General features: G+C 36.5%; 1 protein-coding gene across 4 annotated transcripts in view; it reads left to right on the forward strand.

Moving 5' to 3' along the window:
• Window positions 1-24,903, forward strand: part of na (sodium leak channel non-selective protein na) — a 45,782-nt gene extending 20,879 nt beyond the window's left edge. For 2 of the 4 annotated variants that reach the window (XM_067130173.1, XM_067130174.1), the window contains exons 15-32: window positions 6,891-7,061; window positions 7,238-7,417; window positions 8,061-8,181; window positions 8,618-8,749; window positions 9,610-9,777; window positions 10,651-10,859; window positions 14,946-15,066; window positions 16,980-17,113; window positions 17,638-17,803; window positions 18,584-18,778; window positions 19,636-19,853; window positions 20,356-20,579; window positions 20,994-21,130; window positions 22,288-22,424; window positions 22,556-22,706; window positions 23,529-23,648; window positions 23,904-24,069; window positions 24,340-24,903. In XM_067130173.1, coding sequence (XP_066986274.1) covers window positions 6,891-7,061; window positions 7,238-7,417; window positions 8,061-8,181; window positions 8,618-8,749; window positions 9,610-9,777; window positions 10,651-10,859; window positions 14,946-15,066; window positions 16,980-17,113; window positions 17,638-17,803; window positions 18,584-18,778; window positions 19,636-19,853; window positions 20,356-20,579; window positions 20,994-21,130; window positions 22,288-22,424; window positions 22,556-22,706; window positions 23,529-23,648; window positions 23,904-24,069; window positions 24,340-24,542 — 2,953 coding nt within the window. In that variant the 3' untranslated portion in view covers window positions 24,543-24,903. Of the gene's footprint in view, window positions 1-6,890; window positions 7,062-7,237; window positions 7,418-8,060; window positions 8,182-8,617; window positions 8,750-9,609; window positions 9,778-10,650; window positions 10,860-14,945; window positions 15,067-16,979; window positions 17,114-17,637; window positions 17,804-18,583; window positions 18,779-19,635; window positions 19,854-20,355; window positions 20,580-20,993; window positions 21,131-21,771; window positions 21,984-22,287; window positions 22,425-22,555; window positions 22,707-23,528; window positions 23,649-23,903; window positions 24,070-24,339 lie in introns of those variants that run through there. The other 2 variants (XM_067130175.1, XM_067130176.1) reach the window with 2 other exon arrangements.
• Window positions 24,904-25,992: the final 1,089 nt, after the last annotated feature.

The raw sequence follows: 25,992 nt of genomic DNA on the forward strand, positions 1-25,992 counted from the left end.
TTTTAGAAATTTATAGTCATTTGTTCCCCTTTCAAAGTTTATCGCTTTTCTTTACCGTGCCTTTACAGATTGTCAGTATTGTCTCTAGTTTTCGTTACTGAGTCATCCTCTAAACTTCAAATTCGAAAGGTTCCTTACAGTTAACAATACACCACCTCAGTTACTCTTGCTGTATAGATGAATAGATAGATAGATAGGCTGACAGATATGTATGTATGTATATATATATATATATATATATATATATATATATATATATATATATATATATATATATATATATATATATATATATATATATATATATATAATTGTAATATAAGTGATGGTTGTAAATGCAGGCCACACGCATACAGCAATGCAAATCTCTCTAGCGTAGGCCAGTCGGATGTATCAGCAATTAATTAAATTGGCATTCATTGTATTATGAACATTTACTTTTAAATCTCTTAAATGAACAAGGGAGCAAGTGCAAGCAAGGACAGTCACCTATTAAAGCTAAAAGGTTAACGAAAAAAGATAGAATAATAAACTTCTTGTTCCGGCCCTTTTGTCTAGATTCAATAGAACGAATTACTCAAACCCTGGAAATTATACGCCAGACATCGAAGTCTTGAGTATATCAACAGTTTTAATTCTGGATTTTATCTCTCGTTGTTTCAACAACTTCAAAATTACCAATACGTCCTTGGATTTCCAGAGGCTTTAAGGACTTAAATTTCAGAGGAAAACGCGAGTAAAATTTGGTGGATATGTCTGACAAATTTATCTGGAGGCAAAACACCCAAAATTTTATATCAGAACATTACATCACGAATATGAATCTAATTCAAACAGAAAAATAGGCCTAGCAGTGTGAGGGGGTTCAATGAAATAAATTCAACAATAAAACTAGAAGTACTCATAAAAATTTGAATGAGTCTTATCTTTCACAAGCCAAGACATTCGAATGCGGAACATATAACGAACACCACACGAAAAATCTAAAAAAGGAATAAGATTGACATCCAAGGTCTTTACAACTTACTGTTTCACTTGCCTCTTTTGCAATTATACCACAGGATAGTCGTAAGGTAGAAAAATAATTGGTTTTCATCATTGCTTCTCTCTAACTCCCACGCTATGGAAAAATTAACCATATTCCCTGAGTTCATAAATGAGTTTTTCTTATGGCGTTAAATTTTCTTTCCATAACTCTAAAACTTCGTTTTCTTTTTTCTTACGGGACCCTTTGTCGAAGAAAAGCCTTATTCACAGCACTGGGATGTGATGGTATTACATTATTTGCGTTCTAGTCCTCATTCACTAATCACGAAAAGTATCTAGGCATTTCAGGTGTAAAAACAAACACGAGACACCACCGGCTATACAGTGACATCCATTACACACCCACCTCGGTTCATTATTATTTCCACACTGCGTGGCGTGATTGACACATCAGGGAACACCTTTCTGCTCCCTGACGCCAAAGCCCAAAACTGTTACAGCTGATTTAGCAGCTTTCACTGTAGCAGGTGTTTCGTTCGCGCTGGTGACAGCTGCCTCGCTTCTTTCATCGCCCGTCATCCAGCTTCGTGGGAAGAAATAAGATTCCTAAACAATACGACCCCTGCGGATAGATTTAGCATTATGACCAAATACGTCCTTGCCTTGTTTACATGGAGACCAGAATACAAAGCAGGAATGCGAGGTAAACAAGAGCAAAACGCAAGCGTAATGTGAAACCCTTGGAGTTGGAAGCCCCAGATTTTAGTGTGACAACTCGTCCGACATTGTACGGGTCCGAATATGACATCTATAATTATCTTGGTCATTTCCGTTTACCATTTATTTCTAATATTTGGTCAGAGAGCGAGCGTACCTATCTCATTTAGCAGATGACCGGATGAATGGTAGATTAGGAGGTGCATACTGTACAAAGCCTAGTAACATTGGCCCTTTCCATTGAGCTTTAGATGACATCTGTTAGTTTTTATAGCATAAAGGTTGCATGGACAGTTCCTGACCACCTGTCTGTCGAAGACTATAGCGTCTGGCAATGCTTCGTGGCTTTGTCTCGTACCGTCCGGAGTCGTCATTAGGTCTAGTTGGAACGCGCCAATCATTGTCTGTTTCAGCATGATATCGTGTAACCAACGTGTACAGTGTTCTGTAAATGACGTGTAAGCCTGTTCAAATAGTTGTTGCTCTTATGCCTTTAGGTGCTGTCTAATTATTCAATAAGTCAGTCGTCCGCAAATGATACCCTTGCAGTTATTGAGAAAGGAGAATTATAGAATTATTTTTTTGGGAGCGAAAGAACATACGTATTCTCAAATCGTGATTTTTGTATATCTCATTGGATATATCCGAACTGACTGTCAGTTATAACGGATCTCAGAATACCAGTGTTTAAATGATTATTTTCCATTCTGGGCCTTGTTGCTAAGCATAAGTCCTGGAATAGAGACAGAGCGTTAGTTATTCTGGGTTCATGAACGGAACCAAGTAAATTAAGTCCTGGTTTTATAGCAACACAAACTCGCTAAGACAAAAAGCTCCCTCTTTGAGAGTAAGTTTGAAAAAGAGTAAGGATGGTTCACTGAACATCTTTAATAGAAACAAAAACACTATTCTCATCATGAAGTCTCAAAATCTATCTTTACAGAAATGGAATGTCGATAGGAAAGTGCCGTGACGACAGATTTATTAATAGATCAATACGAAGCCAGACCATCATCTCTGAATTGATGTATTATTATTATATATATTACTGTAATAACTGACTTGCTGAAGGTGAGCTTTCTCTTCCAAGGGATGTTAATGTACTCAAGAGATATTAGATATTACACATTTCATTTGAATATGTATGTATGTATATATATATACATATGTATTTATATTTATATATATATATATATATATATATATATATATATATATATATATATATATATATATATATATATAATGGCTTGTACATTATTAACTCTGCAAGATCTTGGCCTTAACTTTCTTTCGACGAGTAAATGGTTTAATACACTGTATACTGTTCAGCAAGGTTATTGCAGAGAGAGAGATAATAAGCTAAGTTATAATAAAAAGGAATGGACAAGGCCTGAATTAATCTGGTTTACTATTGACCTTAGCACTGAAAGATTTAATGAAAGAGAGAGAGAGAGAGAGAGAGAGATTCGTTTTCAACATCGAAAAAAAATTCTTGCCTTGTTTACATGGAGACCAGAATACAAAGCAGGAATGCGAGGTAAACAAGAGCAAAACGCAAGCATAAATGCCAAAATCACTTTATCGTCGACGAGGCTCATGCAAATAGCGAACGGCTATAATATCACTCTTAGTCAGAGACGGGTGTGTAAGACAGGTGTTCTTTCTTTCTGCGAGAAATCAGTTTCTGTGCAATTTGGTTATGTCTTTTTTTTTTTTTTTTTATTTGCTTCTATTGTACGACTTCTAATGTCTCAGGAAATCTTGCTAAAATATGCTTGCAGGCATTCTCATCCTTGTCAGTAATAATAATAATAATAATAATTATTATTATTATTATTATTATCATAAACTTAGTTTAATTGAAAAAAATTATTAGTGTGAAGAAAAGCTATTTCTTAAAATAACGGAGTTTTAATTCGAAAATAATTTCATAAATATTAATAAGTGACCCTAAAATAATGTTAAGTTACCTATTCATGTCTCGCCGACTACTGTAAGCTAAGCTCATATTAACTGTAAATAGAGTTTAAGATTCATCATTTTCTTTCAGTTCCCTGTAATGAATTTAGTCATTTCATTGCCAATTGTGATGTCCCATAGGGAAGCCTCTGTGTCCTTCATTTATAACACCAGAAATTCCTAAGGCTGTTCTCAGGTTCTTAGAAGCTTTTCCTTTGATCATCTAGTCCCTGTGACTGTTTGATTCAGTTCATATACAAATTCCCCTGTTTTCCGAGCACTAGTCCCTGCTTTGAACGGATTCATTGTTGCAAATTCCCTTGTGCCCCCTTATCATGAAATCCTTAGATTTTTACATCTTTTAGGCCCAGTCTGTAACGCATTCAAAAAAAAAAAATCAGTCTTCCATTATTCGCTAAGATGTCGTTTGTTTTTCTGCATCCATTTCATTCTTTGAGTTGATTCCACTTTATCCAACACTCCTTTCTCTTCCACTAGACTGAATCGCAGGTTTTTAGAGCCCGTGCGCTTCCAGGGCCCCTGGGTTTGCGTTCGCCCTTGCTTCCTACAGTTTGCCACTTTTCAGATAAAACGACCTTTGTTTTTCAGGTGCACTGTTCTCTGCCATTGCCACAGTTTTTCATGTTCCTCCATTTCCCTGCTGTGCAATTGCATTTTCAGTGTTTTTTTTTCTTTTGCTTTTTATGTCAGTCGGATTTTTTCCTGTTTTTTTCGTGGAAAACTATATTCCTTCTGATTACCCTTTCACTTTTCAATGGTACTCACTTTGGTTATTATTAGTGTTTCCTTACCCTTGTGTTTCCTTATCCCTGTGTATCCCAATTTTAACTCCATTTTCTCTTTCCTAAGAAGACAATGTTTTTTCCCCTACTAATGAGTCTTTTTTATATGGGTTCACTTTTCTAAAATCCAGTGTTTTTACTTGTGATTCCTTCACTTTTTCTAACTCCCTTTACTTGCCCGTTGTCATTTCTGTTCATCATTTCTGTTCATTTGGTGCCCTTTCATACCCCCATGGTGACCAAGGTCTTCCTAGTACCACTTTCTCTGCACTAAGATGCCAATACTATTGTCATCTTAGAAGAGCGTCGGAGTGTAAGTATAAATCAAATCATGTTAATTATTTTTTATATATATATTTAATCATCCTCATTATCAGAAGTTTATTCTTAACTCAGAATATTGGTATTCCTTCAAAAAATTAAAAAGTGTACCTCCTGTTTTTCATATATTTTTTTCAATGACACAACAGTTAACTGGCGTTTGTGAGGTGCCACAGTTGTCCACCATTGTACTTTAAAGTAGCAAAGAGAGTACTGTTACAACTTCTGTTATGATGATTGTCAGTTGTAATCACGTTGTTATGAAAAGGTAAACAAAATCTTAGATAGCCTTCTGACACAGAAAATGCAGATCATTGTCAGCTCCTTGTGACACCTTCGAATTGGTAATATTTCGAAAATATTTGTTAAACCATTTAGGAAGATCTTTTGACCGACAGTTTACCGAAGTTGTTCGTTTCTCACAACAGCACACACACACACCTGTGCACGTATTCTAGTCGTTGTTTCAAACCCTGTGTACGTACAGTATTCCTCTTATTTCAAAACTGCAAATAAGGACAACAGTCCTCTGAGTTCATCACCAAACGATGCAAGCAATTAGTGAGTTCACCCCTATTGACAACAGCGGCGATGCTGCTGTTCACGTGATGATCTTCTTGAATATCTTGATGGTGATGAAGATAAGTGTCTAGACGAGCACTAGAAAACGTGTTGTACAGTGTCATTAGTGGATGTGATGCAGAATAGATGACTCGTGCTTAGTGGCTCTCATCAGTGTTTGTCTGTTCATGAACAAAGGTTAGTTTGTTTGCCATGAAGCTCAAAGTCCCTGCCTGAGAGAAACTGAGGAACGCAGATGGACGCATGGTAGAAGGAATAGCCGGGCAGGGAGAAGGAAATGATTGGCTGTCATTATGCATTTTTATTCCAGTGGTTTGTTGCCATTGAGCGCCGGAATAGGATTTTATTTTTTTTATTTATTTATTTATTTATTTATTTTTTTTTTTTTGCGAAAATTCATGCACATCTGGTCTTTTTTTATTTCTTTCTTGAGAAGTTAGTAATTTACGACCTCAAGTTATTATTAGGGATAACAAGACTTTTAGGTTAAGAAAATACCTGTGTATCTTTTAAGTATCACATATAACTAGATCATTTAGTATAAAATGCCTCGAGAAACATGACAGAGTGAAATCAAAGTAATTGGTAATTTTTTATGGTGGTTATTGACTTTTCCTGGCTAATATTTTGTGCGATGCAAAGAGGTTTTGAAATCCCGCTCCACATCTCCAAAACGAAAACATCTAACATGTACAGATTCCATCATCCAATTTTTTTTTTTCATATGAAATGGGATGAAACATATGCCAACAGTTCATGCATATGAACTAAAACCTCTCAGAGACCTTGCTTTAGATAAACAGTTTTGTCGAATGGCGATGTTATTTTTTTCTTTTAAACAAGACTTGCATCAACAATAATAATTTTTTTATATATATAAACCAAAGATTGCCATTTCCACCTTCTTACTCAATCAGAACTGTATTCAGTCTCAGTTGATTATAAAACATAGTGAAACGCCATAATAACTGTGCAGTTAGTTACATTAGAAAGTATAGGAAATACATTTTGCTGGAAAAAATTACAAAAATTACTCCCATACCTTGTTTTTATTAACCATTTATCATGGTTTCACTTCCCTTTAATATATTCAATGGTCTTATTCTCATTTAATTTTTTGTATCTAGCGATGTTATAAGTTGTTTTCGTTGCCGCCGAATTCTACACTGTGAGTGGGAAACAAAGAAATAATTACTTGTCTGACCGATGAGGAATACGTGTTACTTCGCAGATACTTGTAACTTATTTGGCAACTTCCATTCCCAAATTTTTCTTTTGTCTGCTTCCGACCGGTTACGCGGGGAAGCTTTCTCGGCGGGGCTATTCCTTTTACCATGGATGGACGCAACGAGAGTAGAGCTTTTGTCAGGGTTTTTTGAGATCCTTTGATAGTCCCGTGATCAGAGTTTTTGTGTCCAGCCCATAGCAAGTGGATTTTGCATGTAGAAACCGAGAGAACCAAAGTAGCATGGCGCACTGCATGTCGCATGAGAAACGTGTCTTGTTCCCGTTTCTAAGGTCCATCCGCCGCAGTGTTCGAGGGTCGGTCAAACTCAAGCAGCAGACCTACGACCACCTGAAGGAAAACGGCGACATCGGCGCCATGAACAGGACGTCCTCGAGTCGCAAGCCACAGGACCTCGACATCAAGATGTTGCAAGCCAAGAGGCAGCAGGCTGAGATGAGAAGGTAATTTCAGGTTTCCCAATGTCTGTGTCGTTTCTGTTTAAAAATTAGACCATATAGTTCTCATATAGTTTCCCTTGAAATGAATAAATTATGACCTTCAAACCAAATGTGACTTGTGAATGAATGAGAGAAGAATATTATGGTTTGTTTACGTACCCTTGTCTGCTGTCCAACAGGAACCAGAGAGAAGAAGACCTGAGAGAGAATCATCCCTACTTCGACACTCCTCTCTTCGCCATTGGTCGAGAGAGTCGGTTCAGAAAGATATGTCAGCTCATAGTCTATTCTCGATACGATACAAGTCACAAGGATCCTGTGACCGGAAAGGAAAGGAAGATCAAATACAAAAGACTTCAGTAAGATAGTGTATCTAGTTGTTCTCACTCTTTAAGTATCACCGTCACAAACGGATCCAGAAAAATTTCGAGGGGGTGGGGCACCAATTTTCATATTATAGATATATACATACATACATACATATATATATATATATATATATATATATATATATATATATATATATATATATATATATTATATTATTTCTATAATAGATTTTTAATTTTTTCCTATTTTTGTATTTCTCATTTATGTTATTATTATCTAAATCTTCAATATTATTATTTTGTCATTATTTTTCATGGGGGGGGGGGGGCGACGTGCCATGGTGCCACCCCCCTGGATCCGGTAGTGTAATACTGCTTATTTTTTATTTTTTTTTTTAGATTTTGCATGAAATGCTTTGAACTGGGTATACAATAGATTCATTTGGAAATTTAACTAAGTTTAATAGAAAAAGGGGAAAATCGGTATTTGTTTGCCATTTGAATGTACCATCTTAGCTAACTCGGATCATGCGTGTAATCGAATAGTCAAATGAATGATTAAAGCTTGAAAAGCGCATAATGGATTTTTAAACAATGGACTTCGTCGGTTGCCTGAAATTGAAGGTAGCCCATGGAATTAATTAATGAAATTACTCTCTCTCTCTTTTTGCAGTAACTTGCTTGGCCTGGTGACCTATTTGGACTGGGTAATGATCCTCGTGACAACCCTCTCCTGCATTTCCCTCATGTTCGAGACAGCTGAATATCGAATCAACGAAACACCCATGTTACAGGTGAGCATAGCGTGACTAGGTTTGTGTGTGTGTGTGTGTGTGTGTGAGAGAGAGAGAGAGAGAGAGAGAGATGGAGCCATTTTGACACACATATGTTATTGGAAGGTCGCCATGTTTGACACAGGCAGCTTAAGCCTTGTAAAAGACAAAATACAATATTTATCAAGGTTCCTCGGAACATTACTAATGATTCCTACATAACTGCATTCGACTTATAGACAATACACTTACTTTTATGTTTAAATGCGCTCCTGAGACAATTTCTACCGATCTGGAAAATAAGATCACTTTTAAACAGTTCCTGTGTGTTTAGGTATGTGTGTGTGTGTGTGTGTGTGTGTGTGCGCGCGCGCGTGCGTGTGTGTGTGTGTGTGTCATGTTAGGTCTTTTATTTTAATTCTTAAGATTTTAATTATCTTGTAATTTAATTTTTCAGATAGCAGAATATGCCTTTGTCGTCTGCATGAGTTTGGAATTAGGTCTAAAGATTCTTGCCGATGGTCTGATGTTCACCCCGAAGGCTCTCATCAGGGACATGGCTGGGATTCTGGACCTCTTCATATTTACGGTTTGTGTGATAATAATTCGTAATGCTTCTTCTTCTTCTTCTTCTCAACTTATCCCTGGCCATGTTCTCTGTTTTTTAATGATCTTTTTCCAGGTGTTTCTATCCTGCGTCCTCCCTTCGTCTCTATTCCTTTGTCTCTTATGTCTTCTCGAATACAAACTGCTCGTTTCATAATGCTTTTTGGCAAATAAAAGCTGTACTTCTACTGCTCGTAATTAATGACACTATTTGCCCAGAAATTAACGTTTTCAGCTTTCATAATTAGTTTATTGATGTATCAAAGCAAACTGTTCAAGAACTGTATCTGTATCGGTAGGGTGATATATACTGTAGTGCTGTCATGGAAGTGTAGAACTATAAATTTAAACGCCTTGATAATCACATTCAGTCTCGGCTTTGGGATGTTTTGCGTATTTCATCTTTAATTTATTTGTTCGTTTATGTATTCTACTGTTTTTTTTATGGTTATTAATTGCAACTATTCAGGTTTTTTGTCACTGAACATTATATATATTTAATATATATATATATATATATATATATATATATATATATATATATATATATATATATATATGTATGTATATATATGGATATATTTACATACATATTTATATATATATGTGTGTGTGTGTTAGTTGTATGTATGTATGTATCTTTCCATATGAAATTCATTGTGTGTCCGTACATTTTGTAATGCCTGACACCTCAACCTTTTGACACCAACCCTTCTGAAAGGAAAAGATACAATATATGGTAAAAAAAAAATGAAGTATATTTGTTTGTGTTTATACATTTCTTGCTTCCGTTTCGAATGCTCTTTACTTGCAAATACTTAGGGTCTCAATTCTTCTTTGCAGGTGTCTCTCGTTTTCCTGTGCTGGATGCCTGAGGAGGTTCCTCCCCAGTCTAGCGCTCAGCTCCTACTGATTCTCCGGTGCCTGAGGCCGCTAAGAATTTACATTCTTGTCCCGCACATGCGCAAAGTGGTCTCTGAGTTGTGCAGGGGCTTCAAGGAAATTCTTTTGGTAGGTCAACGAAGAAGCAGAATGAAGTCTAAAATAGTTTTGATTGATAATGATAAACAGCTGGCTCAAAATTGAATGCGATCTGCATGATTGAAAATTCAAAAAAAGGCTTTGTATCCTGGGTAGACTTGAGTGGGAACATTCATTATTTACTGTATCTTTTTTTACTGACCTTAGACAGTTATTTACGCAAGCGTCGTATACGAAACATTTCTACAATCTTATTTAAGGCTGTGATATTTACTGTTGAGTGTGGTGAAGACTAGAATTCCTACTTACAATACTAGGTAATTTTTTCACACGTATGTTATCTTTTCATAAAAATTACTCATTACTCGTGTTGCTCACGAATAGAACTGTGGATACGATCATGCGAGTACACGTAGTCTAGTACAGTTAGTAACCTCTGTAAAGCAAGAAACCCTGGCCCGACCTGGCCTGGAGATATTCTCCGGGTAGCAGAACATTATCCGTTGAGACCTGTTAGCAAAAATCAATCTGTCCTTAGTAATTACTCACATACAGTCAAAACAATAACTGCATGCGGGAGAACACCGTGAATGTCCGGAGGTTTATATTAAGGTCAATAATACCTACAGTAAAGAGAATCTTTATTATGTAGGAGAACTCTGTTACGGATTAATGTAGAAGTGATTAGGTGCTGTTAAGGTTATTCATACCAACGATTGGATGAATTAAAATATGAATCGATTATGGCCAGGACTTTTGCAAGATGACGATGCTACGTACATAGCTTTAATAATACTTCGAGAAGATAATGGATGTATCCATTGCTCACAAACTAATAATCAAATTAGTACTGTAGTCACTTAACTAAATTCCCCACTAAAGTTTTCTTTGTTGTGTTTTCAGGTATCAGTATTGTTGATAGTGCTGCTGTTTGTTTTCGCGAGCTACGGTGTCCAGATGTACGGAGGTCAACTGGCCAGGTGCAATGACCCAATGGTCGTCGAGCGCAAGGACTGCGTCGGCGTCTTCGTCAGGGAGATCTTCGTGACTAAGATGAAGCTGCTCCCGAGGGAGAACGAGGCTCCTCCAGCTATGCTCGTCCCTCGAGTGTGGTAAGTTTCTCTCTCTCTCTCTCTCTCTCTCTCTCTCTCTCTCTTCTCTCTTTCTCATCCTTTGCGTGTTTCGCGAGAATGCAGTGCGAAGACAATTCCAGTTGCTCCGTCTATTTCAGAAATTTAAGTCAACTGTCGAAGTATTTCACTTTTTACTATTTCATGCCCAGAGGGCCTTCCATTAAATATCTCCTTTCTGTCTTCCACAAAACTGCATCTTTTTTACTTGAATTGCGCTGTTTGTTACTGATGGCAAGTTGAGAACACTTCATTTCATTGCCGAATTCTAGAACTATATAACGGCTCCATTTGACAGCTAACGAAAAAGAAGTCTTCCTTACACCCGAGTTTGTCATTTCCAAGAAGTTGATTGCTTCGAGTTCTCCTTATTTTGTGACTGGTCTGTATATCGGTGTCTTGTTCTAAAACTCATATATATATATATATATATATATATATATATATATATATATATATATATATATATATATATATATATACACACATATATATGTACATATATACATATACATATATATATATATATATATATATATATATATATATATATATATATATATATATACATACACACATATATATGTACATATATATGTATATCAACACATATATATATATATATATATATATATATATATATATATATATATATATATATATATATATATATATATATATATATATATATATATATATATATATATATATATATACTTATGTAACTAAGTACACACAATGGTGAACTTGTGCGGTAAAGCATAAGGTGAAATGATCAGCTTTAGAGGGTCTTCAAACGACTCTACACTTTTGTTTTCTTAATTGTCTTCTAGACATTCGTTTAGTTCATTAGAAATCTTCTGAGAATTTTCTTATGGCTATAATAAGTCATCACCAGATGTCAGAGTTAATTCTTATATTCTCTTATAGGTAAGAAATCTAAAGAGAATTATGCATATTAATGACGACAACCAATAAACTTTGATGTGAAAGGCATTTTGAAATTCCTACGATCTTATGGTATTTATTGTTAGCCTGCAGATTTGAACAGTCATTAAAGAAATAAAAAAAAAGATATTTATGAGAACAGCTGTTAGTGTGCTGTGAGGATGAGCCTTTTGTTCTCGTTCGGGTGAAATTGGACGGGAGTTGGCAGACAGTCATCCTGTCACACTCAAGAGGGTGTTGATGTTTAAATTTTTCGAATCTATTTGATCTGATAAAACTTGTAGACTTTGTGCTTTCTCAATGGGCATGCTTATTAAAAGTGGCAGAAAACTCAGTGGCTTTAATAACTGGGCCAGTATTAGAAACTGCAATGACATAATATCAAACCCCAAGTATTTGGTTAGAATACAGTCGAGCCTAGCACCTTTTTTTCTCCTCATGCTCTCTAGATCTCCTTATTACCAGAAGTCTGTGATCAAAGTTTTGAGAATTTGATGCAACTTCTGTGATTAGATGCTTGAACACCTTCACAGTTGATTTAGGAAGCCCATCGGATTCGGGGGAGCGGGCGAATCCTTCATTTCTGACTTAAAAGAGCTGGTGGGAAGTTTATCATCAACAAAGTAATGTCCTTGAGGTTTGCCCACGTTATCACATCGTATCGTCTTAGGCAAGTCCGATTATTAGGATATCAAAAACTTTGCCTGGTTTCTGTCATTAGATTTTTCTTATGTTTGTTACGCTTGTGCACACCGATGTAGAAACACAGAATTCTGGGTCACAGGACTGAGTGACGAGGGGTCTCATAGTTTCCAGTAGATAAGATACCTTTGGGGCAATGGTATGTTTTCCTTGTGAAAAGGAGTCAATTATAGATGTTGTCTGAAGTGCATTGCATGAGTCACAGCGCACTGCGTTGCTTGACGAGATATTTTGCGAACTGTGTGAGATATTCGAATAGCTAATGATAAACTTGTAAAATTATTAATATGCACTCTTAGCATATCTCAAAGAAAAATATCCCAGTAGGCATTATAGCTAATTTATTCCTACACGAATAGAAACCATAGGTCTTTATATAGGAATTACCTTCAGCGCAAGCTGGAGGTAATTCCTCCGTAAAGACCGTTGGTTTGTATGTTAGAAAAAATACAAATTACTTCCAAAATTTGTCGTTTTAGTCTGTTAAAAAGGAGGAAAACCAAAGACTTCAATTTAATCCTGTCTCAACCGAAAAAAAGATCCTAGTTGGAAGAGAGTGGTGTCCTCCTCAGGCTCTCGGTGTCTCCTTTCATTTCCTCAGTTGAAGTTTTGGCTGAAGCAATGATACGAATCACGTTTCTTTGACACTGACCCTTTGTGTTGGGGGAAGGGTAACGGTTCCCTACAGGGTCCTTTTCCACACTTCTCAGTTTTTAACTAACGAACTGAATCAAAATAGTTACAGTAGAACAAGCTCAGGAACCAATGGATGCCTCTTCCTTTTCACGGTAATCACGTAAAATAAGACACAACGTCCGTCTTCGTCACTCAAAGATTCTGCTGATTTGACAAACATTTCATTTCATTGTCTAGTTTCTTTTTGTCTTGTTGAAGTGGCCGAGGTGGATGCACCGGCCTAAATCTATAGCTCATTCGCTGCAAGCAAGTGTTCATGGGTTTGCCCTCTTAGCCTATGATGAATATGCCTTTTAATAATGACCGTGTGAAATTGCTGACGAAACAGACACAGAGGCGGATCGAGTTGGATGGTATAAAGGATACATAAACTGACTCTTGTGTTCTCGGCTTCCAAAGTTGCCATTTCTTCCTTTCTAATTTTATTTCTTGGATTTTTCTCCTTGCTTCTACTTCAAGTCAGTGATTTTATGTCAGGAGCTGATAGGTGTGAGAAGAATATTATTCATTAGAGGGGCCAAAGGAATTTATTTATATACGGTGAAACTATGATAAAGGGTTCCATGAGATGACAGACACGGATAGATTTCAATACTCTTGTGCGAAAGGAGATTGATAATGATTAAGATAACTTGAAAAAGTCATTTGTTCTGATATTAAACGGCAGGATACAATAAGAAAAATATTCTCTATATTAAGGGGATTTACAGTCATATATTTTTATAGAAATACTCGTATATTGATAAAGGAAAATTATATTAAGGGGATTTAAAGCCATTTTTTTGTAGGAATATATTCAGAAAGGAAAATTTATATTAAGTGGATGTACAGCCATATTTTTATAGGAATATATTCAGAGAGGAAAATCTATATTAAGGGGATTTACAGCCATATTTTTTATAAGAGTATAATCAGAAAGGAAAATTTATATTAAGGGAATTTACAGCCATATGTTTTATAGGAATAGATTCAGAAAGGAAAATCTATATTAAGGGAATTTACAGCCCTATTTTTATAGCGTATATTCAGAAAGGAAAATGTGTATTAAGGGAATTTACAGTCATATATTTTTTTATAAGAATATAGTCAGAAAGGAGAATTTATTTACAACGATCCATTCTGTAGTATGAAAAAGGAAACCTAAAATGTCGGCCAGAATCTGGAGCTCTCTTTTTTATCTCTCATTACAAACCCCACTTTAGTCTTGAAGTTAAAACTCACGATGAGTTCATTGCATCTTTAATTCACAATAAAATGATTATGATTTTGTCCTAGTTTCCTCAGCATACAATTCCATTTATCATAAAAATGCAGAAAATACCGTCGAGTATAAAAAACAGCTGGGAGTTGAAATGTTTTTGATGATGATAAATATAAGCGGAAGCTGTGAGACGAAGGAAATGATCAGTGGGAAAACGATCTGCTACGAAGACGCTCTTCTTTGGCTCTTTGAAATTCCAAACGGCCCAAACTATGTGTTTAGTGAATAAATTCTGATATTCCCTTGGGTCAAAACAGTGGGTCGAATGAACATGAACTTATATGAAGGGCATTCTAATTCATTAAATAATGATACCAAGGTAATGTTTTGTTCAGGTGATATTAGCATGCGCAGACAGAAACTTAGACCATAGAAAAAAAAAGAGGTTACTTTGTCATGATCGTCTTGTGCAATTCGAAAGCTAATCTCCGTGTTGTTGTGCCTCCCTATGATCTCCGCAGGGCCAACCCCAGACGCTTCAACTTTGACAACATAGGAAATGCCATGCTGGCCCTCTTTGAAGTTCTCTCTTTCAAAGGCTGGCTTGACATTCGAGACGTATTAAAAATGCGCCTTGGTTTCGTAAGTTATGACTTCCTCTTCTTCTTCTTCTACTAGAACCCTCGTCAACTGCGACTCTTAATTGCCATGATGTTGTGCTCCAGTGTATCTTACTAATTGGTGTTGATTTTTTTTTAGATGATCCGTACTAAATCATCATAGATGTCCTTTGAAACCATAGCACTCTCTCTTTTTTTTTAGATGTTTTATAAAGTGCAGGCATGATTCTGTGTGTCTTGTTGTGTGTGTGTTTGTCCATTAATCTCATCATTGCATCGTTATAATGCTAACTGTCTTAGGGTACAGACACACTAGAGAATTAGAGAGTCATTTGTGAAAAGTCCTTATGTTTGCATGTCTCCAAAGTCCCTGTCAGAAGTCGAGAGGAGAGTCTTGTCTATTTGCTCCTCTTTATAATTCACGTTGTTACTTTGTACCTAAGATGTTATAAATGTGAAGAGTAAATAGTCATTGTATAGCTTTTAGGAGATCATAAAACACGGTAAGATTAAATATTCTTGAAGCTTTTGGTGTTTACATCCATACACACGTACATACTTGCATACAAGAATGCATAAATCCATTTAGTGTGCATACTATGCTTATTTGCAGGTTGTTCCTTCTAACTGTAAAACACGTAATTCCTCATCTTTTGAAATTGAGGTAGATTATAAAGTTTAAGAATAGCTTACACATTTCTGTAAACTTTTACGAAATCTCCCTTTCCCAGGAAATTCATGGTTACGTCTTAGTCTTACCATATCGTACTTTTTTTTTTTATTATTATTAAAATAGTTTAACCAGACCACTGAGCTGACTAATCAACTCTCATAGGGCTGGCCACCATATCGTACTACCTCTTATAGTCTTGATGGTCGCAGTAACAGCCTGTAGATATGTATTCAATATGTAACCACACACACACATTATATATATATATATATATATATATATATATATATATATATATATATATATATATATATATATATATATATATATATATAGTATATATACACACAGTATAGTGTGTATGTTAAATGATAAAGTTCTACGTGCAACATTGGTGTTCTTGCCTTCGTGAGGTAGCTTTAGTATGTGATAGATAGAAAACAGGCTCACTTTAGCCATTGCTCCTGACAAAACGATGATATAACTCGTCAATGTCCACATCATTTATTACCTCGTGCAGTGAAATTTTTTCATATTTCATCCTTGCAAAATACAGTAACAATGGTAGAACTTATCCATTGCATAGTTAAGTTTTACATAAAAAAATGTTCTTTAATTAATCGATTCGGGTTATTGTGGGCTAAAATTTAGTTTCCTTCCAGACTGAAATTCAAAATACCATCTTGTTTTTGTTATTTTTCTTGCTTTTGAAACTTTATTTGGATTTGGATGAATTTCAAGCATCAAGCCTCTAGACCTAAGTTAAATAATGGCTTATATATCATGCCCACACTTTTCTGCATTAGAGATTGTTACAGATCTCACATGGGTTTCATAAACATATATCAATATTGCAAAGTTGCTATGGGAGGCGAGTTATAATGTGAAAATGGCAAATTTCGCAAGGATGAAATTCACATACATATTACAGAAGGAACGACTTACTGTGTTTTGTTCTCATAAATGTGATCCGAAAAAAGAATTTATTTTCTACAAGCATAGGAAAATCGCCCTTCTCATTTGGGGTATGAGTCGTTTTTATGTAAGCATCTTGTTAAATGAAACCAAATAGATTTAACGACAGAACGCGATTTTAGAAGTCTGTATGCATCAGCCTTATTTCATCTGTGTTAGTGAGATAGAACATAGGCCTATCAAGAAGTCATCTTTTCATATGCTAAGCAACTGAACCCTATAACTGTTTAGTGCTCGAATCCGCCAGTTCAAAGGAAAACTCATGTTGACTTATTCTCTCATAATAGGCTTCAACCATCTACATTCACATCTTCGTTTTCTTGGGATGCATGATTGGCCTGACGCTGTTCGTGGGTGTAGTTATTGCCAACTACTCCGAGAACAAGGGCACTGCACTTCTCACTGTCGACCAGAGGAGGTGGTGAGTATTATTCTGGCATCACGTTGGTCCCTTTCAGGACATTTGTACTATATAACGCAAGACTTAACAAGACCGTTTGTTTGTAACCTTGCGAGTCCCTTACATGGCCATTTGTATTATACAACGCAGGGTAAACAAGACTATCTCTAGCTTTGGGGTCCTTTCATGTCATATGTATTACAAAGCGTAGGCTAAACGAGATTATTAACGGCCTTGAATCCCTTTCATGGCCATTTGTATTACAAAACGAAGGCTAAACAAGACTGTAACCTTATGGTCACTTTCATGGCCATTTGTATTATAAAACGTAGGCTAAATGAGACTGTAACCTTGCGATCATTTTCATGGCCGTTTATGTTATAAAACCAAGACCTTGAGATTCTCTTTTATGGCCATTTGTATTATAAGACCAAGGAACACTAATCGTTTGTAACCTTGGGGCATAGACTCTCGAGATGATATTTAATTCCAGTCACATACCTACATACAAAGATATAATTATTAAAAGGGGCTACGTATTACAGGTGTGACCTGAAGAAGAGACTGAAGATCGCTCAGCCTCTTCATCTTCCTCCCCGACCAGACGGACGGGCCTTCAGGGCTTTCATTTACGACATCACCCAGAACATCTACTTCAAGAGATTTGTAGCTGTTTCGGTTATCATAAACAGCAGTTTATTGTGCGTTGCTGTGAGTGCTGTGCTTCGCTTCTAATATCTCCACTCTTATTATCATTGATGTAGCCCGTATTCCAAATAGCCTGTAAATATATACATGAAAAAATATAATTATAAAAAATGTGGGCAAAATTACCGTTAACTGCTTTAAAGACTCTTCTTCTCATTGCCTTGATGCGATGGACTTCAATTATTTTTTTTTTTTTATTTAGAGAATCTTGGGCAATTATTTCAAGCGGGAATCTGAGAAGGCAATGCAAGGAAATATGCAATTAATTCCAATGCCTTGACAAAATTACTTGATAATCCAATGAAATCATTGTTAACTCAGTCTTTAACCAAAGTGAGTTTTCTTGGATTTAACAAAAAAGTAAACTTACGGTTAAAGTCAATTTATATATTTTGTCATCTTACCGATGTTTTTGTTTTTTGTTCATAATAACAGCAGCAAACTCCGTTGCTTGAAATGATAAGGATTATGAATTATGATAATGTTAGCTTTTATGCCACCATAGTTTTTTTTATGATATATTATGATATAGCCAGCTTACACAGGCTTATCCAAATCATACCCAGTTATTCAGAAAATTTGTTACATTTCCTTTTTTAATAAGTGATCTCTTCTCTCTGTATTTCCCTTTAATAATAATAATGGTTAATTTTCGCAGATTCAGTAACTGTGATATCTATATAGTCACCCATCTCATTTATTTCTTTATTTCGATTAACCAATGTATCTACTGATATATTAATGTACTGACGCCATCTCATCGAGCCATTGCCTTTCACCCAGTGGAACCAGGAGGACAACCGCACGAAATCTCTGGCGATCGCCTCGTCGCTTCTGAATCTGGTGTTTGTGTGTGAGGTCGTCATGAAGCTGATTGCCTTCACTCCCCGAGGGTACTGGCAGAGTCGTCGCAATCGCTACGACCTCTTCGTCACAGTTCTGGGCGTCGTTTGGATTATCCTCAATTATACTATCCAGGTGACTACTTGCGTTCTGCGCCGTGGCTTCTGTGAGGTCAGGCGCTTTTGCCCCAAACGTGAAATGTTGTTATGTAATAGTAATTCTCGTTACGTACTGTAGTGTGGATCAGCTCTCATTAAATGAAAAGGATTCTTTTTACATTTTTTCCTTAGAATTAATTTAGCTTTTGATAAAAATATGACGTTTATTTTCTCGCTGAAACTATCCGCCCCCTTTAACGTTTTGGGATGTTTGTACTAAAAGAAGTTTTGCTCCATCGCTATAAATCAACCTTTTGCTCTGAGACATGATTGATATTATTGCGTTATGCAGAAGTATTGTTGAGACACCCGCGCGCTATATATTCTTACGGGGTTTTCTGAAATTTGTTCCCGTTGTTCCATAATTCTATCTCTTAAATAATAACTAAAATTTTTACTGTTGAATGCTATATTATGGTATGCATAAATTTTCTTCATTATTTTTTGCCTTGATCAATGATAGTATTAGACTTGCGTCCTTTTGCAGAGTAACACCATACTCATAAAATGATGTGTATGTATACACATAACTATCTATCTATCTATCTATCTATCTATCTATCTATCTATCTATCTATATATATATATATATATGTGTGTGTGTGTGTGTATTGCATACCGTGTCATAAGATTTGGCATCAGAATGATTAATATCATTAAGTGACAGCAACCCCGGAAAAGGGGGAAAATGCCTAAACATATGATATGACAAAGCTGTCATGAAGACTTTAGAACCACTGAGCAAATATCAGCATGATACCTTATAATAATCATGTCAAATAATTATCATTTCTCACACCAAACCTAAGCACTTTTCCTCTCTTTTGGTTTCAGACGAATGAATCACACATGTTCGGTTTTATGGTGATCATTCTCCGGTTCTTCACTATCACTGGCAAGCATGCCACTCTGAAGATGCTGATGCTGACAGTGGGAGTCTCTGTCTACAAGAGCTTCTTCATTATTATGGGAATGTTCGTGCTCATTCTCTCGTACGCTCTGGCTGGGTGCATTCTCTTCGGCACCGTTAAATACGGAGAAGGAATCGGCAGGTAAGGATGAACTCGCAGCCTGTTTGTCATTGGCTTTATTTCTATTCGACTGTTAAAACTGTTTGAGTAATCAACATTACCTTAAAAACAACTAGGAATTTCTTTATTGACTCGTAGATTCAGTGTGTCAAGCACTGTGAGCTGGTAAAGTTTCAGAAAAAAATTGTTTTCCACCTCTCTCTCTCTCTCTCTCTCTCTCTCTCTCTCTCTCTCTCTCTCTCTGAAGCAAGTTCTCAGTAAACACAGGCATCCATTTCATAAACAAAGACCAGAAGATTGGTTCATGTTTAAGTGCTATTACATTCCTACTAAAGCATAAGGAATGGTTGCTGAAAGTGGTAAAGTATCTATATTCATTAATCCTTCGTATGATTTCTGAGGAAAGAGTGCACTGGTTAGTACACACGAATGAAATAAAGTAGAGTTAACAGCAAGCTGTAATTTCCATAGTGAGTTTTTATCTAAAAATTCCTGTTTCGTAAGAAAGATTCATGATCTGCAGGCAAGCCAACTTCCAGACGGCGACCAACGGCATAACTCTCCTGTTCCGTATAGTCACAGGCGAAGACTGGAATAAAATCATGCACGACTGCATGGTGGCGCCACCTTTCTGCACTCCCGGGGAAAACTACTGGGAGACAGACTGTGGAAACTTCACTGGGTCACTCATCTTCTTCTGCTCCTTCTACGTCATCATTACTTACATCGTACTCAACTTACTTGTGGGTAAGACTGTCGTTACATCATGTTCTTATCTAATTGAGCCGCTGCTGTGTACAGGGTGCGGGGTGGTTCCACAGTGTGGATGCTAGGTAGTGCTGCAGGTATAAGGACAGTACCTTGGAACAATGGCAAAATGTGTAAGGAGAAGCAAATTTTGCTCATATATCTAGTACTAAGCTTTGGCGTTCCTGTAAGGCTTAAAAAAAGTTAATAATACAAGTATAACCTTTGCATCAGCTTCAGTTAATGATAATGATTAATAATGAGCATATACGCTAAAAAATTATTTTCCTTGTAAAGCTTGTATCTGCTCTAAAAGCAATTTTTTTAAATGAAGTACATACAGTTGCTTAGGAAAATCCAGTAAGATGCAGCAACCTCGCAGCTTTTCTAACAGATGTCTGATCTTCGTAACAGCTATCATCATGGAGAACTTCTCGTTATTCTACTCGAATGAAGAAGACGCCCTTCTTTCTTACGCCGATATCCGTAATTTCCAGAACACCTGGAATATAGTTGACGTCAACCAGCGTGGGGTGATACCTGTCAGGAAAGTAAGTATTCGATGGAAGAAGACCCCTTCTTTTACTTACTTATTAAATTACCATTCTGCCATTTTTCTAGTAGTTCGGGTATTGGGCCTTTGAATCACGTTGGAAACAAACGGATGGTTTGGACATGTAAGCCTACTAGGAAATTGAGTATAGAACTGTAGGTCAAGACAGTCAAGGTTTTAGTGAGACACTTTGCTGTTTCAGCGTAACATTATCATGCCTATAAAAGGCAAGCAATTCTGATGGTTATAAGCAAAGTTACAATCATCGTTGTGTGACAAAATAGCTTAAAATAGACAAAAAATCAGACAAATATAATTATTACTTATATTAAAATATACAATGTGAGTCTTTATATAAAATATAATTCCGCTAAAACAAGAATATAAGATAGATTTAAATGAGACAACAAAGATACCAAATAACTTAGTGTAAAACAGGTATAATAATTTTTTTGTATAAAGCGTAGTTTCTGTGTAGTATTTCATTTGGCTGAATCAATATCAGTATTTACAAGGACTAATCAGTCACTTTAGGATTTGATTTTGCACCGAGTTGCTAGTCGATTCTAATGAGAATCACTGCTTATGATCATTGGAACTGCACTACCTTTTTAAAGGACTGTAAATGCTCTCTTGAAGGAACAACGAAACGCATCATACATAATATTTGGCGCATCTACGGAACATCGCTCTCCTTTCCTAACTGCAAGAGCTGCCTGAGGCGGAATCGAAAGCTACTTTGAGCGACGACTTCTTGAAAATTATTTCTCTTAGAAAGTAAGAAAAATTCAAATGAAATGGCAAAATACAGAGGAAGCGTTGAAACTTGTCAAATCACGACTGGATATTTAACTGGTCAGTATAACTTTAGGAAAAAAAGAGTAAATGATGTATTTTCAAATAAAGCTTTTATAGACTAAAACAATGAACTGATATGAAAACTGTGAATATTGACGAAGCCTGTGTTGCGGGTTATACAGAAGACGAGAAATGAATTCCAAGCTTTGAACATCTCCCTCAAATACTGGCAAGAATACTGGGTCTTCTGATTACTCTCCAAGACTCTCCTGACCTGAGGCAGTAGTACTGTAGTACAGTTCTTATTACCAACATACTAGATTATTTTAACTGGTTTTTCTCTCTGTATTTGTAAAGGTGAAGTTCATCCTCCGATTGCTCAAAGGAAGACTGGAGGTCGACCCCGAAAAGGATCGCTTGCTTTTCAAGCACATGTGCTACGAGCTGGAACGTCTGCACAATGGAGATGACGTCACGTTTCACGATGTGCTTAAGTAATATATCATTTCTGTCCTGTACTTAAGTCTTCTTTAAACCATTGAAAAAAGTGTTATTGAAAACATGAGTCTACTGATGTACCCTGTAAATTTACAGTATTATAACCGCCTTATTTTTCTTGACTCAGCATGTTGTCCTATCGAAGTGTAGACATCCGGAAATCCCTGCAGCTTGAAGAACTGATGGCCAGGGAAGAACTCGAGTACATCATTGAGGAAGAGGTAGCCAAACAGACCATCAGAAACTGGCTCGACAATTGCCTCAAGCGCATTAGGGTGGTATGTTCCGGCACCATTTGCTATTGTATAAAGTAGTGCTCTTGAAGGCATAGTCCCCCGCATCAGAAATGACTATTTGCTAGTCCTATTTAGGACTGCATTTTATCTTATGTTTTTCGCCAAGATTTTGTTATATTCTTGCTTTATTTGTATCTTTCTTCAGTATATTTCTTATTTCCCCGTTTTCAGTTTGTTTTCGTGGTATTGCCTTTTGGCAAGGATATCTATGTGTTCAAAGAATGTAGTATAATACTGTGACCCCATTTCCAAGCATAATGAGGTAATTTGGCTAATGACCCTGCTGATGTAAGGATGTACACAGTAACGTGTAGTACTGGCTTCACCCACGAAATGCATTTCGGAATAAGCTTACATCTTACGCAATTCATTACCGGTAATATTTTTAGCACTTCCTCCCACCTCACTTCTCCTGTACACCAGTTTTCCTCGTAAACATTAACACAAAAGCTTCAAATGTCAACCACAAGTGACCTGAAATTTGTTTGTTAACATTTATCAATTTTGTTCCGTTCAACAATTTTTTTTTTTTCGAATAAGTAACTCGAGTCTTGAACTCGTTACCTACCTCAATTCTGGTTTCGACAATGTAAAACAAATCATCTAACAACTGCATGAGTTCTATATTGATTATTGAGCAGATAATATTCTTAAGGTTTACTTGACTGTTAAATCTGTGTCTGTGTCTATGTGACTAATCTGATATTCACGTTACTATTTTACCTTAGAAAACAGTATCCATATAAAATAAATGGTTAAGTAACAATGCGTAACTAACGAGTTCGTTGCATTCTGTAACTTCAGCAAAAAGAACAGACGTCATTAATGGCTGGATTACGAGAAACAAATGAGCCTTTGATCGTCAGTCTACACGATGAAAAGAAGCCGCCAATTCACGACAAGGAAAAAGAAGTGGAGAACAAGGTGAGCCTCTTTGGGCGTCAGAAACAGGGACGGAGTTTTAGATGTTTTCGTTTTTCAGAAGTACGAAACATCATGGTTTCTTCTTGTAAATGTAGTTGGGTATGATTTTTTGAAATTATAAAATGGATTAGTTAGCATGAACCTTTAAGCTTCATTCACTTATGGATTTCAAAATATATTCTAGTGTTTTACGGACATTTTAAGGGCATTCTATCTACTTTGGACTAAACGCAGTCTTGTGCACTCATTCCACAGGAGGGAGAGAGAACTCGTGAACGGAAGAAGGGCATGATTATGGTGAGAACTGATTCCATGACGAGTATTAGCGGTAGAAACTACTTGGCGCCAACCTTATCTGACGCTTCGACTAGAGAGAAGCATGCCAGGCACGACTCGAAACCTAGGAAGACCAGACCTTCAGGTATGTGCTGCAGTTACAGTTACCCTTCGTGGGACAGAAGGACAAAACGTAATAGTAACAGTAGTCGTAGTAATAACAGCAACCCTAAAAAATTTGCCTCGTGTCATTGACAGCCATATTCTCACGTCTTAAGAGTTAGTTTGAGCTCACTCCATGGTCTAGAAGCAACGCCCTTGATTGTTTTTATGATGAACTTTTCTTTAGAAAAGCCTACTAAGCAGGGGAGTGAAGCTTGTGTATTCGATTCTGACAAATCATTCCTTCTCACAGGTGGCAGTAAAAACCTACCCCACGTCAGTGAAGGCGGCGAAGGCATTCCAGTGACTGGCAGCGCGCCGCCTATAAGCGATATCACGAGTAACAAGGCGGTTCTCCCGCGTTCTGCCTCCGGTTCTGGGGAAGTTCGCGACTGGTGGCGAGAACAAGTCGGTTATAATTCAGGTTCAGATGGCGAAGACGACAACATGGATTAAGAAATCTTTGAATATGATGAGGATAAGTTTTGAGTTCAATTTTTCGTTATGATATCGTATTAATGAATCCTTTCCTGCGAGTTTTTTTTTTTATGTAGCTTTGAATTTGTAAGTGTTTTGGTCTCCATATGATTTCCGTGGACATTTAGCAATGTCCACAAATGGAGCAATAACAGTTACTGTATCCTTTCATATGTTTTCCTTATCTATGATAAATTTTCATTCAGTCTTTCAAGACTAATAACGTCCAAGGTGCGAACTGATACGAACAAAAGTTTAACATTATTGAAAACAAGTCTTCAAACGGAAAGTACTCTAGGAAATATGACGGACATTGCGAGTATAAAACAGGAGGAATAATTCAGCATTCTTAAACCATTTGAAAGAGACAAATAAGATACAGCCCAATTCTTTACTTTCTTTACTGTTAGTATTTGTACAGTATTATCCTTGAGATGAATGAGACTCAGGTTATTCAGTTTCCCTTCGTCTATCGTTACGAACTTTAGATTTTGCTGAAAGGTAAGAGAGCACCTTCAATAATAACTGGCAAAAAAAAAAAAATGAGTGAAGATTTGACACGGATGTAAATAGAGACCTTTCATTCCCCAATCAAATCCATATATATTTCCAGTTTAATCGACCCTAAAGCTATTTAAGGTTAAAATGCTTGGAAGAGTAGGAATAACGCGAGAATTAATCAGTTACCAGTATGCTGAGTGTTGAGGTAAGATTACGCACACACACACACACACTCACAAGACGTTGCATGCAAGAATCGGCATCTTAAAAGGTTTTATAACTTTGAAAACGTGGAATTATTTTTAAAGCCAGGGTGATATTTCCTTAAATGAAAATGGGCTGATTTTCTTTAATTTGAGGTAATCACTAGTAACGCAAACAAGCCCACTCTTTGCCATACCCAACCCCCTCTTGCGAAAACAAAATCCCTTTATTTTTCAGTAGACGTGGAAAAAACTGCCCTTTGCTCAGTCTTCTTATGTAAATTGTACGAGTTTCTTGTAGGATTATAACTAGTGACATTAAGGACCAAACGTGTAAATGTAAGGTATGGTCATTGGTTCTCAACCAGGGGTTTCAGAGCTTCAGGGGGATGGAGGAATTGTGGCCACAGATTGGAAGACTCAGACTGGCTCTGGGACCACACAAAACGCAGTGTGCATCGGTCAGCACAACTGAGAGTTCACGCTAAGCTTTCTTTTTGAGGCAGGCAATTTTGAAATGGGGGTGAATGACATTCTGACATATGGTAAAAGGGTGCATGGGCCAAAAAAGGATGAGAACCACTGCTACGGTCTATCCAGATTCTTGCCGGTTCTTGCATGCAACAGTTTTTGCGTATGTCTCACAAAATTACTGATTACAATAATGAAAGATTGCAACTGAAGCCCCTTGATTGTTAAAATCATCCAGTGATTGTTGTTTGCGA

Source organism: Macrobrachium rosenbergii, chromosome 28 (assembly GCF_040412425.1).
Source record: "Macrobrachium rosenbergii isolate ZJJX-2024 chromosome 28, ASM4041242v1, whole genome shotgun sequence".
Taxonomy (NCBI): Eukaryota; Metazoa; Arthropoda; class Malacostraca; order Decapoda; family Palaemonidae; genus Macrobrachium; species Macrobrachium rosenbergii.